This window comes from Vicugna pacos, chromosome 17 (assembly GCF_048564905.1).
Source record: "Vicugna pacos chromosome 17, VicPac4, whole genome shotgun sequence".
Classification (NCBI taxonomy): Eukaryota; Metazoa; Chordata; class Mammalia; order Artiodactyla; family Camelidae; genus Vicugna; species Vicugna pacos.
Window position 1 is genome coordinate 49,815,397 of NC_133003.1, and position 15,923 is coordinate 49,831,319.

General features: G+C 53.8%; 1 protein-coding gene across 5 annotated transcripts in view; it reads right to left on the bottom strand.

Annotated features, from left to right (window-relative positions):
* ATP2B2 (ATPase plasma membrane Ca2+ transporting 2) overlaps positions 1-15,923 on the bottom strand; it is a 331,142-nt gene that overhangs the window by 92,827 nt on the left and 222,392 nt on the right. For all 5 annotated transcript variants that reach the window (XM_072941850.1, XM_072941854.1, XM_072941851.1 and 2 more), the window contains one exon: positions 10,465-10,969. In XM_072941850.1, the coding sequence (XP_072797951.1) occupies positions 10,465-10,663 (199 nt within the window). In that variant the 5' untranslated portion in view covers positions 10,664-10,969. The remainder of the gene's footprint in view (positions 1-10,464; positions 10,970-15,923) is intronic.

The window sequence follows — 15,923 nt, forward strand, 5'->3', positions numbered from 1 at the left end:
TTGTTTTCCAGCCTTTGCTCTGACCTGGGGAGACCACTCCCATTCTGTCCTCGGATTTGCATTACGCTGCGCTGATGGCTTCTGCTGCTTACAACCAGCGTGCCTGAGCCCAGCCATCTGAGAACGACATCCCACCAACGCGGAAAGAGAAACCGAGAGAAAAACCATCACCCCTAATCTCACCCATAACCCCAACATTGGCACTTTCTCAATGTTTCCTTTCAGCCTTTTTTCCTTGCCTCTGTTCTTATGGAGTTGTTGCCACATGTGTGCTAAACCCTGCTTTTTTCACATCCCATTATTTCACGAGCCTCAGCCACGTTCCTTCCTATTCTAACAACTTTCCACAATGTTCCATCAGGCACATGGAGAAGTTGAAGGGGGCTTAATTTCTCTCCTAATGTTAGGCATTTAGGAATTACTTAAAAAGAAATCATACAAGGGTGTGGTTAAACAAGCTGGGACTGTGGGTTGGGAGATTTGAGTTCTCATTTGGTTTTGTGCCAGATGGCTGTGTGAGCTTGGGCAAGATCTCTCCCTCTCTGGGCCTCAGCATTTTAAAACTATAATATGTAAATAATGATGATGATAGTGATAATACTAATAACAATAATGGCAGTTTCTGTTCCCTGCTGGCTTCCTGCACTGAGCTGTGTGTTCTTTCCCACATCAGCTCATTTATTTCTAACAACAGATCACGAATAAGTACTATTTGCCAGATGAGTAAACAGGTTCTGAGAGGTGAAGTCATTTGCTTGGCACAACGCAGCTAGTAAGTAAGTGGTACAGCTGGGCTCACACCCAGGACGCCTGCTGCTTAACGCTTAGGCTGCCTCACTGCCTCCTAAAGCCCACTGTGTGATGGGCATTGCTTCTGCCTCTCAGCTCCCTGGTGTCTTGTCCAAAGCCATCCTGCAGAAAGAGCAGGGTCTTCTCTGCTCAGAAACAGTCCCTGGGACCGTTTGCTGGTACCACGGAGATTTCTAGGGGGCCTCATTTAGGGTGGAGGCTGAGGCTGGCTCGTGGGTATGAGGGAACCATCTGCCGAGGTGCTAATTTCCACTGACTATAAATAACTGCGGGTCTGAAACCACAGCAGGGCCTAGATTGCGCCAGGAGGAGTAAGATAATCATTGTGGGGTGAGGCGGGCCTGTGTAAGTAACTCACCTGCCCTGCTGGGGCCTCTCGTGTGACAGACGGGCCTGGAGGGACAGCCTGCTTCATCTCTCTCGAGCTTTGAGGGACCCAGGCTGAGTGGACAACGGAGGTCTCTCCCATACTAGAAATGGTCCAGCCTGCAGTTACAGAGCAATATCTCTCAACCCTCAGCCCACTGGACAGATGAGGAAACGGAGACTCAGGGGGGCAAAGTAATCAGAGACTGGTGTCCAGGGCCCTGGGCTTCTGGGAGCCGGAGACCAATTGCCTGCGTATGTCCACGGGCCTTGGGAAGGCAGTGTGGGCGGGGCTCCAACATCACCTGGTTGGGGAGCGGGGTGGGGTTTGGAGCGAGGGGCCAAGGGCACTGCCCCTGCCAGGGCGACGGCAGAGCCTCAGCCACATCCCAAGGATCTGAAGTTGTCGTCTTTCAAGGGAAGGGGGATCTGGGAGCTGGCTCTGAGTTAGTCACACTTTGGCCAGCCTGATGTCTGCACTGCTGGGGGTCGCAGGGAGGTTCTGAGGCAGGGAGTCTCAAAATTCTAGAATGTCCGAGCCTGCAGGAGCCTCCGAGACTACTAGACTCGCCCTTTATTGGCCATGGTCAGTGTGGGGCGGCTGCAAGATGAACCTCTCCTGAGGCCCCACTGCGGGCCGGGCTCTCTGCGTGTGATTTCTCATTTAATCTGGAGAAGGGTATGGGCCCTGGGAGCTGGGTACTTACTGCCCACGCCATTTTACAGATGCAAAAACGAAGGCACCAAGAATTTACAGAACCTGAGTTTTAGACACTATAGTTTAGTACCTTTCTCTAGTGTTTGAGGTTTTCAAATTTTTAAAGAGACTCTCTGTTTTTTTAAAATTTCACCACATTCTTCACCATGCAAAACAGATAAAAAAAAAAAAAAGGAGTTGCTCCGGTACACAGTGGGGCAGGAAAGTCAGTGCCCCACCTATTCAGCATCTCCCTGCCCCCTGGGGCACCTCTGTGGAGCCCCAGGGAACCCAATATGAGAACCACCTTCCCCAAACCACAGTGTCCCGGCCTTCATCAAGCTCTTTGGCTCCCCAGGCCCCTGGAGAGGAGCTGTGCCCAGGCCTCGCCCTCATGGAGCTCATGGCCCATTTCACACTCATGTGGACAGCACAGCATAAACAAATGCAAACACAATCACTCAGGCTCACAGCCCGCACACACTGCCTGGCAAACCAGCTAAAACCCAGGCTACAAAAATCAATCCATAGTCCGTGGGCTGGAGTCCTCTGTCCTCTGAGATACATCCTAGGCTCCAGGCACAATGAATCCCTCACTTTTCCCCAGGCACATCCCAGCTCTCACCCCAGGGCCTTTGCTCAGGCTGCTTCCCTCATTAAGAAGCTCTCTTCCCCACAGCTGTGTGCACAACTCCTCAGAGAAAGCGTCTCCCAACTCTGTCTCAAGTCCAGCCAGGACTGTCCTGTCCTTTGCCTGGAAGCACATTCCGTCCTACTGTAGAGTTTTTTTTTTTTGTTTTTTTTTTTGTCAACAGGAGGCAGTAGATAGGAGGTTGTGTGAGCACGTTCAGGAGCCAGCCTGTCTGGGTACCAGCCCTTGTGGTGGTACCCTGAGCCTTGACTTCCTCATCAGAAATCTGGGGATACAGACAGCTCCTGGTTCTCAGGTGTTTGTGCAGATTAAACAAGGAAACGCCATGGAGCCTCCGCACAGAGGCTGGCCCTCTGTGAGCACTCGATACTTGTTAATGAGTCTCTGGGGTCACAGCTGGAGTTGGGATCCCAGCTGGAACTAGAGCCATAGCTGGAGCTAGGATCCCAGCTGGAAGCCCAGTCACAGCAGTGCCGGCTCTGTCCTCAGGGCAGAGGTACTTTACAACTCAGCTCTCCACCTCCCTTTCCTGGGAATCTTTAGGGAGCTCTGGAGCAGAAGGGGGTCAGGAAGGGGCTCCTCCAACCCTGGACCCAAGAGGGAATGTCCTAGAAGGCTGCCCCATCCTGGCTTCCCATCTGTCCCCTGTATAGCCACATCTCACACACACACACACACACACACACACACATACCCCGCCTGAGGAGAGCACGGACCCCAGAGAGCAATGTGGTCCACACATTCATACAGTAGGTGCACAACACACATTTGTTCAGCACATGAATGTGTGTCAGCTTATACCTCGGCTTGACATGACAGAAGCAGGGGGAATCACCGAACACCTGTATCCACTGGTTCTGGGAGGTGGGTATTTTCATCATACCATTTACAGAAGAGGAAACTGTGGCTCAGAGGGAGGGAGGGAGGGAGTTGCCCAAGGGCCCCAATGGTGGAGCTGGAACTCCAAGTCAAGGCCCTTCCCATTTCTTCTCCTTTCTAAGCACACAGTAGGCACTTAATGTTTAGAGTATATTCACTCTGCAAAGTGAAGGTGCCTTCAGAGGAAGAATCAGGGGCACCTTCCTCTCCAAGCCTTGGTTTCCTGCACACAGGGCTGCCGTGAGGACCCCGTGGAAGAACTCGTTGGCAGGGCCTGACCCTGATGAGTTTGCACATAGTAAATTACAGCCATTAGGTGGCTTTGGGATGCAGGCTTTTTGGATAGCGGGTATGCCTAGTGAGAGGCCCACCTGAGATGCTCCCGCCACCATGCATATCCTCCATGCCCCCTCTGGGTGAGTGACCATGAAGCACCGGTCAGGTCAAGCAGCACCGCTCAAGGAACGTGTGGTCCCTCCGTCCCACTGGAGCCTACCCGGGAGCCCTCCGGGCCCTTTCTCTAACTGTCTGCCTAGCACAGCTCTGCTGCCCCGGCCTAGGAAGACGGCGAGCACGTTATCAGTCAACACGTGGGTTTATATTGATGATTCAGAAAGCTGTGCGGTGGTATTCTGGAAACCGTCCACACGTGACTCGTTGGCCTTTCACAGAAAGCTGCGCTTCTCAGGGATTTATCTTCCCTGGTGGTGCTGGGGGTTGGGGGAGGCCACAGAAGCACTGCAAATCAAACACGGGCGCATTTTTAAAAACCCCATAGACTCACATGTGTTGCTTAAGCCCCTTAGCTGCCCAGATAAACTGCCTCTCTCTTCTCCACTAATTTAAAACCCAACTTGTCCCTTAAAGCCACACAGAGTCCCCAGCTGACACTGAGACAGCACCTGCCATGTGCCAGGCCCTCAGCACTTGACACATGTTACTCTGCCCTCTGAGGGGCACTGCTATCATCCCAAGTCACAGATGAGGAAACTAAGGCACAGAGGGGTTAGATGATGGGCCCAAGGTTCCACAGCTGGATAAGCATGGGGCCAGGATTTGACCATGACACAGAGTTGGCCCGCTCACCGCTGGGACACTAGTCGTAGACCTCCTTGACCTGGCTGGACGTGCCCAGCTTCTGCCTGTTTCCCTGGTGTAATTATTAGCAGTGTGGTGGTTTGGCTCCATCAGTATCACTCCGTATTTGATGCTCATGAATCCTGTCCTCACTACTTGGCTGCCTCTTGAATTCTAACCATTCTCCCCATCGTCAAGGGCACGGTGCGTGCCTGCCCTTCCCCCACACCTCCGCCACACACAGTAAGGGCCTCCATGCCGCAGACCCACAAGCAGGTGTGGTTTGTACCTCCATTCCCCTTCTTTCCCCCAATCCCCATGTGACCTGGGAGACTGACCTACACCCCTCGGTGTCTGACTTCAGTCTATTACATCCTCCAGCCACAGGGGTTGGTTCAATCCCAGGTGACCCAGTGAGATTCGGTTCTGATACTTAAGGGGGGAGACCCTGAGAAAGAGGTGCCTTTGCCTGCCTGCGAGGGAAGCCGACACAGAGGACAGCGGAGGCAGAAGACAGCAGGAGAGGGACAGACAAAGCCTCCCCAGTATGGGAGGTCCTGGATCCAGCCATGCCTGAGGCATGAACAATCCCTGGACTTTTCAGCTGCACAAGCCAGAAAATCCCTTTCTTTCACATAAGCCAGTTTGAGATGGTCTTATATCAGATAAAACCCAGTATAGAAATACTCAGTAAATACTGGGAGATGATGATTCTTTGGTAGAAAACCTTCAAAGCACTTTCAACTCACTACCTCAAATGGCAGAGAGTGAAATAGCACAATTTCCATCTTACAGGTGAGAAAACTGAGGTCGTGAGAGTCTGAGTATCTTGCCTGGGGTCATGGACCTACTCACCGACAGAGGTGAGGCCAGAGCACCTCCCCAGGCTTCATGCCTGCCCCTCCTCCACCCCTGCACAGTATTAGAGAAGGTGGCTAGGATTCCTCAGCCTCTTGAATCCTTTGATGAGCTTTGTTCCTCCAGGCCTCGCCCCTGACAGTCCTGGGCCCTAAAATGGAGCCTATGCTTCACACGAAGACCCAGGGGGAGGCATTCCTGCTCATCTCTGGTCAGGTGTTGAATTCCCCATGTGGACCCTGTGTCCGAGTGGCCCCAGCTCCACCCCACCTGGGACACTGCGCTGCATGTGTGGCTGCCTCAGTTTCCCTGTCGACTCCTTAGGGCCCTGGAGATCCTAGGGGAGACGGAGCACAAGGAGGAACAGAGTCACAGTGACAAATAGGAGACCCCCCCACTGCCTTCAGGCCCTTCCCCGTGCCCAGCCGGCGGTGGCTCTGTGCGTGGCAGGGGCCCTGCTGGTCCGTGGGGTGTCTTGTTTATTGCCGTGTTCCTGCCACACGGGGCAGCATCCCCCACGATCTGCTCCCCTGTCCGCCAGCAGCCGGTCTGCTCCGCCTGTCCACTGGGCAGGCTGTAGGAGTCATACAAAATTAACTGGAGGTTACGTTTCACAACACGCCGATGTATCCAGTTCCCACCCCACCCTGCTGCTGCCCTGTCTTCTTTGTCCCCTTTGTCCCCCACCATGAAATATGCAGTGCAGGGAGCACCCCACAGGACCTCTCGGGACTCGCTCCTGACAGCTGGCGGTGCGGGGTCAGGACGGGAAGGACAGGAGCCACAAGGGACGAGCCGCTCAGGACAGTGCAGCTCCAGGCTCCTGGAACAGAAGCCCAGTGTTCCGTGTGTGACACAGGGTGTCCTGCGTCCTGTCCCAAGGCTGCCGCTTTCCATCCCACACGAAGAGGGGTACAGAGCCGCCTCTGCCTCTTCTCCCTCCTTCCCTTCGTCTGCCAGTATTTTTGAGCCCCTAGGCACTATGGCAGGTTTTGGGGACACAGTGGAGAATGACAAACAGCTCCTGCTTCAGGGCTCACAGGCCACCCCCACTTCCACGACCCATTTTTCCAGATTCAATGCAAAGCCACCCTCCCTGCAAAGCCTCCTTGGATAGCACATTGACTCTTATTGGGCACTGTCTTATTTCATTGCCTAATTCTTGCACAAGGATGGGACCAGAGTGTTTTTTTTTTTTAAATGGAGGTACTGGGGATTGAACCCAGGGCCTCGTGCATGCTAAGCATGCGCTCCACCACTGAGCCATTACACTCCCCACCAAGCATTTTTTTTTTAAAAACAGATATTTGAGTATACTAATAATAACAAGATGATGAACATCATTTTGTAAGTGTCTAGGGGCTGCCACACGCCACACGGAGCCCTTCATTTGGATGGTCTGATTTAATCCCCACAACTTAGTGTGATGTAGGTAGTGTTGTTAACCCCATTTCACAGATAGGACAACTGAGGTTCAGAGAGGATTCACTGAACCCCAGCCCTCCAGTGTTCCTTGAACAGTAGGATTCAAATCCAGTCAGGATTCAAACCTGCATCTCAGGGACTCCACTGCTCCAGGCTGGATGGGTGTGGAAGGCAGAGGGCAGTGGGGGGCCCGAAGGGAAGGGCATTACCAGGATGGAACAGAACTGGCAGTGGGAGAGGAAGGACTGGTGTTCAGGACGGGGCAGAGGCTACCTGACTGGGTGGGACGTCCAACACTGCCAGGCCGTGGGAGCTGAGCTCATGGCCTGTGTGGGCAGCCTGTGCCCTGGGTGGGAGCTCCCTTCTATGGCTTCAAACCCCCTCTATCATTTGGGGAGTTCCTTTTGCCTAAAACTAGCTGGATGTGAACAGGAAGGCTAATTTATGTGGGGCCTGGGGCAGCTTTCTGGGGCTGACTCAGGCTGCTCCCTGGTCCCGTCAGCAGGTGAAGACTGGGGGTGTCGGGAAGGGCCAACCTGAGCCCCTGTCTAGAGTGGGCACAGCCCCAGACCACGTGGCTTTCAAGCTGGGGGCTGGGGCTGGAGGCCAGACATTTCTCTAAGTCAGAAGAGGGCCAAACAGGGTGGGACAAATGTTGAGCAGGAGAGAGAAACAGGTAAGTTCCCTGGTGGCCCCACCTTCCTCAGGCTCTCTGCAGACAGAGGGCATCTTCACAGAACTGTTTCAGGGCACGCAAGTGGCTCGGGGCTGAGGGCACACCTGGGCGTGGTGTTGGACGGAGCTGTATTCAGAGTCTCTGATGTGAGCTGTGGTGGTGACATTGAGCCCTCATGCTTCCTATCTGTGAAATGGGTACCAACACCTGCTTCCAGGGACACGGGTGATTAAAATGCCTAGTAAAACGTGTGGCACCACCATGACGCCGATCAGTGTCCTGGAAGAGTCTGATTCCACCCATTCTGGAAAATGTGATTGCTGCTTCCAGAGTAGCAATAATCACACGGGAAACAAGCGCGGACACTGCTTGACGACCACATGCTGGGCACTTGGCCTGATCCACTCAGTGTTCAAAACCCATTTTACTGCTGGGGAAATGGAGGTGTGTAGCTCTGGGGCTGAATCCTAACACACAGGGCTATCCACGTGCCCTGTAGGCACTGCACTAAGCTACTTCACTTTATCCTTGCCACAACCCTATGAGGAAGCACTACTATCATCCTGTTTTACAGGCGAGGAAACTAAGGTGCAGAGAGGCTGGGTAACTTGCCCAGAATCCCACAGCTGTTAAATGGCAGAGCTGGAATTTGACGCCAAGTCGTCCAAGTCTGGGGTCTGCAGCATTAAGCTCCTCTGACCTTCCCCAAACCTTGTCCAGCTCCACCTGCACCTGGGAGATCCATGCGGGGGTCAGGGCAGCAGGGGCTCTACTGAATCCTGCCATGGGCTTTCCTCCTTCTCAGGGATCTTTCCCAGCAGAGACCTCATTTGATGAAATATTAGGAAGCCAAGGCCCAGAGAAATCAGACAAAAGCCTCAAAGGCACACAGCTGAGAGGCAGCAGAGCAACAGTCAGAGCTGTTACTATCTTTTGCATTTTATAGACGAGAAGTCTCCCTTCTTTTTCAATTAATGCCTAAATTCTTGCAGCACACCAGTCATCTGGGAATTCCTTCTAAGAAATGCTGTTCTGTGCCACGTCACGTGCTTTGCCTTCTCTTTCCTCCACAGCCAAGTTCAAACACCTCCTCCTCCTCCAGAAAGCCTTCCCTGACTTTCCCTGCCCACCTGTCTCCCTTCTCCGGATCCCTGGGGCCCTTGCTGCACTCAATCTGGATTATCCGCTGTTTTGGCTGCTTAGCCATCTGAGAGCTGCTCCCTATGGGCTGGGGACTCAGTGACCACAGCTCCGGGTTTCACAGGGCAGTTATCCAGGCTCTGTGCCAGGCCCCAGGCAGGGTGCTGGATGCTCACAGAGGAGCAGCATGGGATTCCTGCCCTCAGGCACACACACACGCTGTCCCCAGCAGTACAGATGGGGGATACAATGAACCAACTGGTAGTGGCAGCGCCGGAACTTGGCTGAGAGCTGCTCAATTTCCCAGGTCCGAGAACTTGAGAGGCTGGAGGAGAGGGCAGATTTCTTAACCTGGGGTCCAGGGTCTGGCTTCAAGGGGCTCTGTGAATCTGCTTATAGTGTGGGTATGCTGTGGGCCACACTGTTGCATGTTGTTGGCTGTTTTTCTGGGGAGCGGAGCTATAGCTTCCATCAGCGGAGCCATAGCCTCCACAGAGTCTGAGGCCCAAAGACACTTAAGAATTCCTGACTCAAGAGAATCTCCTGGTCCCATTCAAAATTCAAAGACCACTGGGACAACTCTGCCTCCCAGCAGGCCAGGTGTACCAACCTAATGGTGGAGGTGAGTGTGGGCCGTTCTGCCACATGAGGCTGGGGCCCAGGAGCGCCCAGGCCAAGCCCACTCCCATCTAAGGATCACACATGGCTCTTCTCAAGCCCCGAACTAGAATCACACAGGGAAGAAAGGATGCTTCCTCTCTCTCCACCCTTCCCCAACCAAACAAAACCAACACTACCAAGAAAGAAAAAGGTGTTTCTAAACTTTGGCCCAGACTCAGCATGTGGGCAAAACATCAGAGACAGTGGCCAATCTGGGAAGAAGGACCAGTCTTAGCTTCTCCTCCTGACCCAGGAGAGGAGGGCCCCACACTGGGTGGGGCACCGGGTGTAGTGGGCAACCACACAGCAACCACTAGATGGACCGCCTGGCCCCCTGAGCAGCTCCACAAGCAGCCACCGCAGGAAATGTGTTCAGGGATAGTGCCCAGCGGGGTCCTGGGCACGGGGACTGGAGTTAGGAGGTGGTGTGGGAGGGCTCCCTGCCCTCAGATTTCTTATCTGTCAGTGGGGATAAGACTTCAGATGCTGCCTGCCTTCCAGGTTGTGGTCTATACCTGGGGGAGGAACTGTCACCCATTCCCTTTAGAATAATAATGGCTGCCACATATTGAGCACCTACAGTATGCTCAGGCTTCTACTAGGCACTATGAGGTAGGCATTGACCCCATTTTCCAGAGGAAGAAATTGAGGCCCAGTGCAGCCTCTTTGCACAAAGTTGCAGGACTGGGAGTGACTCATACCCATGCCTTTGGGGTTTATGCAAGGAACTCTTCTCCTTCACGGTGAGGGGAAGGTAACCATGGGGATGTGGACCTGAAACCTGGTGCCCAAGCTGGGCTGGTTTCTTTCTTTTCTACCTTGGAGCAGATGACCTGGCTTTGGTCCCCTCCAGAGGAGCCCCCAGGAACCTGAAACGTCCCCTCCCTGGGGATTCCAGGCCTGCAGGTGTAAGGAAGCCCCACACCCATCTCCAGCATGAGACACACATGGGCATCTGTCGCCTCTCCCGTGACGGCCCACCTGCCCACCTGCTCTGTCTTCCTAGCAGCTCTACAGCCACCCCAGAGACCCAGCAACCCCAATCAGAGCCTGGATTTGAGAGTCAGACAGGACCCAGCCCAGCAGCAGGGGCCAGGGGGCTGGAATTGGCTGCATTGGTTCCATGCTCAAGCTCAGACGAGGGGATTCCTGGGGCCTGGCGAAGGGAGCCCAGGGGCTGACTGACCTCTGCATTCAAATCCTGTTTGAGCCTCCCGCACCTACCTTCGACAGATGAGGTTTTGAGGCGCCGACAGATGGCGTCAGTGTCCCCATAGGTCTCCTTGATTTTGACCACGGCCTCCGTGCCCCGCAGCTCCATGAGGGAGCGCAGCTCCTCCATCGTGCACCCAAACTCGCCCCCATGGCTCGACTCATTTCTTTGGTTTTTGGAGTAAAAGTCGCTGTTGGTCATGTCACCCATGTTTGCTGCAGTCCCTGCTCGGGGTGTGCCCGAGGGTCACCACTGGACAAGAGGCAGTCAGGCGATGGCGCTGTGCGGCTGTCCTCAGCACAACCTCACTGGACGGCTGTGGCTCCTGGTGGCTGACCCCCGGGGGTGGCTGAGGTGGGCTGGCGACTGTGGTGCTGGGCTCCAAGGGGCGTCCCCGGGTGTGGGGCGAGGTCCAGGGGCTGGAGGGGCTCAGGGCTGTAGACCCAGGAGTCTCCATTCAGTGGGGCCCATGCTGCTCCCCAGAGCTGGCATCTACATGGTCAGGGGCGGTGGCTCCTGTGGGGGCAAGCACAGAGTGGTGACGAGGGTCAGGAGCTGGAGGCCTCATGGGACAGGGACGCAGGAAGGCCCAGCCTGCAGGTGCTACACAAACACACACCACCCCAAGCAACACCCACTACACGCACACACACAATACCTCCTCATCCACTGGCACACAGTGTAAACCCAAATGTCCTGACACCCACGGGACACACCTCCAGGCACAGCCTGCTGCACCCTCATGACACACGCTAACCACCTAATCATCCACTGCGTTATGGAACACACTGACTTCTCGACACGAACCCTGGTGTCCACACACAGCTCAGGGTGCAATACCTAACCTACTTTTAAGGCCTACACCACTGCCACACATTCACCAACTCGTGGGTCCCTTCACACACACCCTGGTGGACACCCCGTCCCCACCACGCACACTGTCACACGTAGTTCACATTTAAAGGCATCATCTTAACATGCCCACCTCACCCCCTCAAAAACACCCATGCTCACAGCCCTGTTTACACACATGCCATGAGCACACAATCTGGGGCACACCCCCCTTCCCCCAAGTACGTAACTCCCAGGTTCTGGGCAGAGATGCTTTCCCCGTCCACGTTTCCTACATCTGCCGATGCCCACTGTTCTCCCCACTTGGGTCTCATAAATACAGGGATGGAGAAAGCAGTCCACCTCTGCCTGCAGCTTGCAACCACATTAATCAAGGCCCTTGGCCTGGCCAGAGGATCCAGCTCAGCATATTCATCAGGACGTTACCGGCCCTTAGCATGCTGGGGGTCACAGAGCCCTCACCTGGGTCCAGCACCACGGACAGCGGCTGCCACGTTCCTCGGGAGCCTGGGAGGAGGAGGGAGCACCGGTTTCTCCCTGCCCGCCCGGCCACCTTTGCAGGAGTGTGGCATCTGTGGGGCTGCCAGGAGAAAACCCAATCCACCCAGATATCCAACACCGGTGGCCAAGTCCCGGCAAGCGTTGGGTGACAAAGAGCCTCTGCTGAGCTCGGCTGGGTCTGGCACGGGGACCGGCCCCGCCCAGCAGCCGCGGACAGCTGGCCATCCTAGGTCCAGGACAGCGAGGGGGAATGGCGTGGGGGGGGCAGGAAGATGGGACTGAGCCCCCGCCCCAGCCTCACCTCCTCCTTTGTTCCCTTTCCCCTTCCCCAACTCTCTCCTACACAATCTTTTCCTCTTGCACAGAATTTTAGAGCTGGAGATAATTTAGGATTAATCTCGTTTTCCAAGTGAGGAACATGAAGCTCAGAGAGGGAAAGGAACTTGCCCAGAGCAAGAGTGGAGATGGGCTGGTCTCCTGACTCCCAGCCTATCGCTCTTTCCCCTCCCACTAGGGGGCGCTCCCTCCTTTGTCTTCGAAGAGCAGAGGCTGGTGGGAGGACTGTGCCTGAGGGCAGTGAACAACACAGGGCCTGGAACCAGCGTGATCTGGGTTCAAATCTGAGCGATCCCAAATCCTGGCTGTGGGACCCTGGGTAAGTCCCTTCACATTTCCGAAGCTCAGTTTCCTCGTCTGTAAAATAATAGTCATTCTCCCCTGTCCTCCTACGACCTCCCAATTTACTGGGAACTAATTATGAACCATATTAAAATCCAGTGTGTTTCCACCTGGGGTACGGGGCTTCCCAGCTTGGGTCGGGGGTGCTGGAGCCACAGGAGAAGCCCGTCATGCCTCACAAGAGGGCACTTTCACTCAAGGACGCAGCAGGAAGCCTTATTTTCACACTGGGACCAACCGGTATTTTACAGAGTAGAATTTAAAATGGACCTGATGCCTCAAGCAGAGACACGAGCAAGAGACACGAGACACCAAGGAACGTGTGGGATGGTCCTTGCTCATCGAGCCAGAACCCATGAACTTTGACCCCAACGGTATATCTGAGAGAGGAGCAGGTGCGGCAGGACCAGGCAGGACTGTGTGCAGAGATGCCGCGGAGGTTAGCTGGAGGGGCTTCAGAAGACACAGTCTCTGGGTTCAAGTTCTGCCACCTCTCAGCAGAATAGGAGGCAAATTAACTTTGGTTTCATTATCTTCAAAAAAGGGAGGGGGAGTAACGCTATCTGCCTTGCAGGTATCATGAGGCTTAGATGAATTATTTTGTGTCAAATACTTGGGACCGAGCCAAGCACCTGGTGAGCACCAATCACTGTGATCATGACCAGTCCATACAACCACTTTGTGAGACAGGTAGGCTTGGTATTCCCACAGAAACTGTGAAGAAACTGAGGCCAAGAGAGGTGAAGTAACTAGCCCAAGGCCACAGAGTTAGCTAGTGGCAGAGCTGGGATTTGAACTCAGGCAGTCTGGATCCAGAGACATACTCTTAATCAGGATGCTTTGCTGCCTCTCCAGGTGAATCTCCCTCCCGGGGTTCTTAGGATGCTTAAAGGAAGTACCAGATGTGAACGAAAGTGCTTTGCAAACCACAAGAGACTCTATAGCCCCGAGGTGCTGTTTTCTGTCTGTCCCCCTGCTACCTGTGGCGTGGCTTATAGGCACCGATAATTACATCTCTGACAGCACGAGCTATGAGAAGAGTTAGCAGTAATTATAACTGCGATGACAATAGGAGACATGAGTTAATGGACTTCTGGTAATTTTAATGACTATTATGTTAAGAGGAACAATGATCTTCAACCATCTATCCATCCATCTACCCATCTGTTCATCCACCCATCCATCCATCCATCCATCCATCATCCATCCAGCCATCCATTCATTGTGTTGTGGGCACCTACTTTGTGCCAGGTACTGATAATCCAGACATGATCCCTGCCCTCCAAAAGCTGACAGCGAGGGGAGAGAGACAATTAAATGAATGACCTCTATAACATGATGGGCTTGCCACGACAGGGAGTCCCAGAGAATTTTTTCCCCTGCAGGTTAAGCAAGTCTTAAACCAAATAATGAGTGAAAGAAACTGAAATATATAACTGTCTGTTAGTAAAAGGTTGGGTGGACTGTAGTTAGATGTACAGGAAGAGACCCATGTGAACACGAATGGAAGAATGAATCTCTGGGAGAACAAAATCAGTTGAAAACTGGTTAAAAATTGGTTAAAAATCAGAACTCCATGGGGAGGTAATTGATGTTAAATTTCCTTCTTTAAGATTTCCCACTGCAGAGACCTCTGATGCGGCTTGTCGCCCCCACCCCTCCCACCCCCTGCTCCTGCACCTCACGGGTGTGTGCGTGAGGCCACTCATGTTCTGGGTGTCTTGGCTTGTCCTTCGAGGTTGCAGAGCTCACTTGACCCAACTGTGGAACTTGCCTGATTTGAGGTCATGATGCTCACCAGCACAGAAGCACTCAATGACGCCATAAAAATTATCTTCGGACAGACTGATAGAGCTGAAGACCTGGTAGTTTGGGTAGAATCCATCAGCTGCCTGAATCCTCCAGAACCGCCCGACATCTTTAATAGAGCAGCCTCCAACCGGGCCTTCACTGCCCTGACGACGGTCTGTCCGGCTCAGCCTCAGCGTCCTTGGAAGGCTTCCCTGACCACCCAGGGCTGTGTAAATGCTCCTGACTCCCAGATACCTCTGTGTTATACCACAATTCACACTTGAGTGCTTGGGCTCGCTTAGCTGTCTCCCTTCCCAGGAGCCGGGGTTTCTGTGTGGCCAGTAGCCATGTCTATTTTCTACTAGTACAGTGCCTGGCATCCAGAAGGCTTCCAATCAATGCCTGGTGAATGAATGGATACCTGGATCAGCCCTTGGGGTATCCGTCCACGGGAGGTGTGACTTTAGAGAGGTCCTGCACCTCATGCCCCTCATCTGTAAAATGGGCTGGAGACTCCTACCTCGACTACCTTACAGGTTTACTAGGTGTCAAGAAAGAGATCAGAATCAGGACATATATTTTTTTCTTTGAGATGCATCCCCTGTCCTCCGCTTCCCAGTTTCCCTTCGTCATAATGAGGCATGAGCGTGAGGCTAGGGCAGGCAGCTATCCCCTCAGCCACAGCCCACCAGACTCCGACACCTTTGCTGCCTTGCACAAACATGACATGAGCCAACATTCTATTCTGAGAGACTAAATGTGCTACGTGACTTTGGAGAAGTCACCTAACCTTGCTAGGCCTCATCTGCAGAATGAAGCGGACCCACTGGTCTTCCAGGCTGCTGTACGGACCCACTGAGACCCTGGTGTGTGGGTCTTGGTGTGGCACCTGGCCTGCAGCAGGCACTCTGCAGTGCTGGTTTCTGTGACTCCCCCAAGCCCCCTCCTACCCATCCACCTCCCGCAAGCTTGCGATGAGGTTCATTGGCAGCCAGCTCTCAGTGCTGTGCTGTCAGTGCCGTCCTAGTTAACGGGCACACAGGCTGCTGTGGACCCAATGTGTCCCCCGTCCCAAATTCATATGCTGAAGCCCTGATCCCCAGTCTGATGGTACTGGGAGGTAATTAGGTCATGAGGGTGCAGCTCTCATGAGTGGGACCAGTGTTCTTATAAAAAGAGACATGAAAGAGATGGTCTTTCTTGGCCATGTGAGGCCAATGAGAAGGTGGCCAACGGTAAGCCAGGAAGTGGGCTCTCACCTGAACTGAATCTGCCAATACCTTGATCCTGGACTTCCCAGCCTCCAGCACCGTGAGAAATAAATTTCTGCTGTTTAAGCCACCTGGTCTATGGTGTTCTGTGATAGCAACTGAAGCTAAGACATGGGCCAGGGCAGAGCTGATAGCTAGTCCTGGGCCCAGAGAGGTTGAGTGACACACTAGAGGTCACACAGCCAACTGGGGCCACAGCCCATTGAAAAGCCCCTCCCTGTTTTCCAAGCTTCTGCTGTGTGACCTTGACTAAGCCCCTTTCCTCCCCAGGCCTCAGTTTCCAACACAAGAGATTGGACTAGTATTCTCTGGGGTCCCATCAGGCTCTGATGCACCAGCCCCTTGGGAATCCAGGAGAACATTCTGACAATATTGGA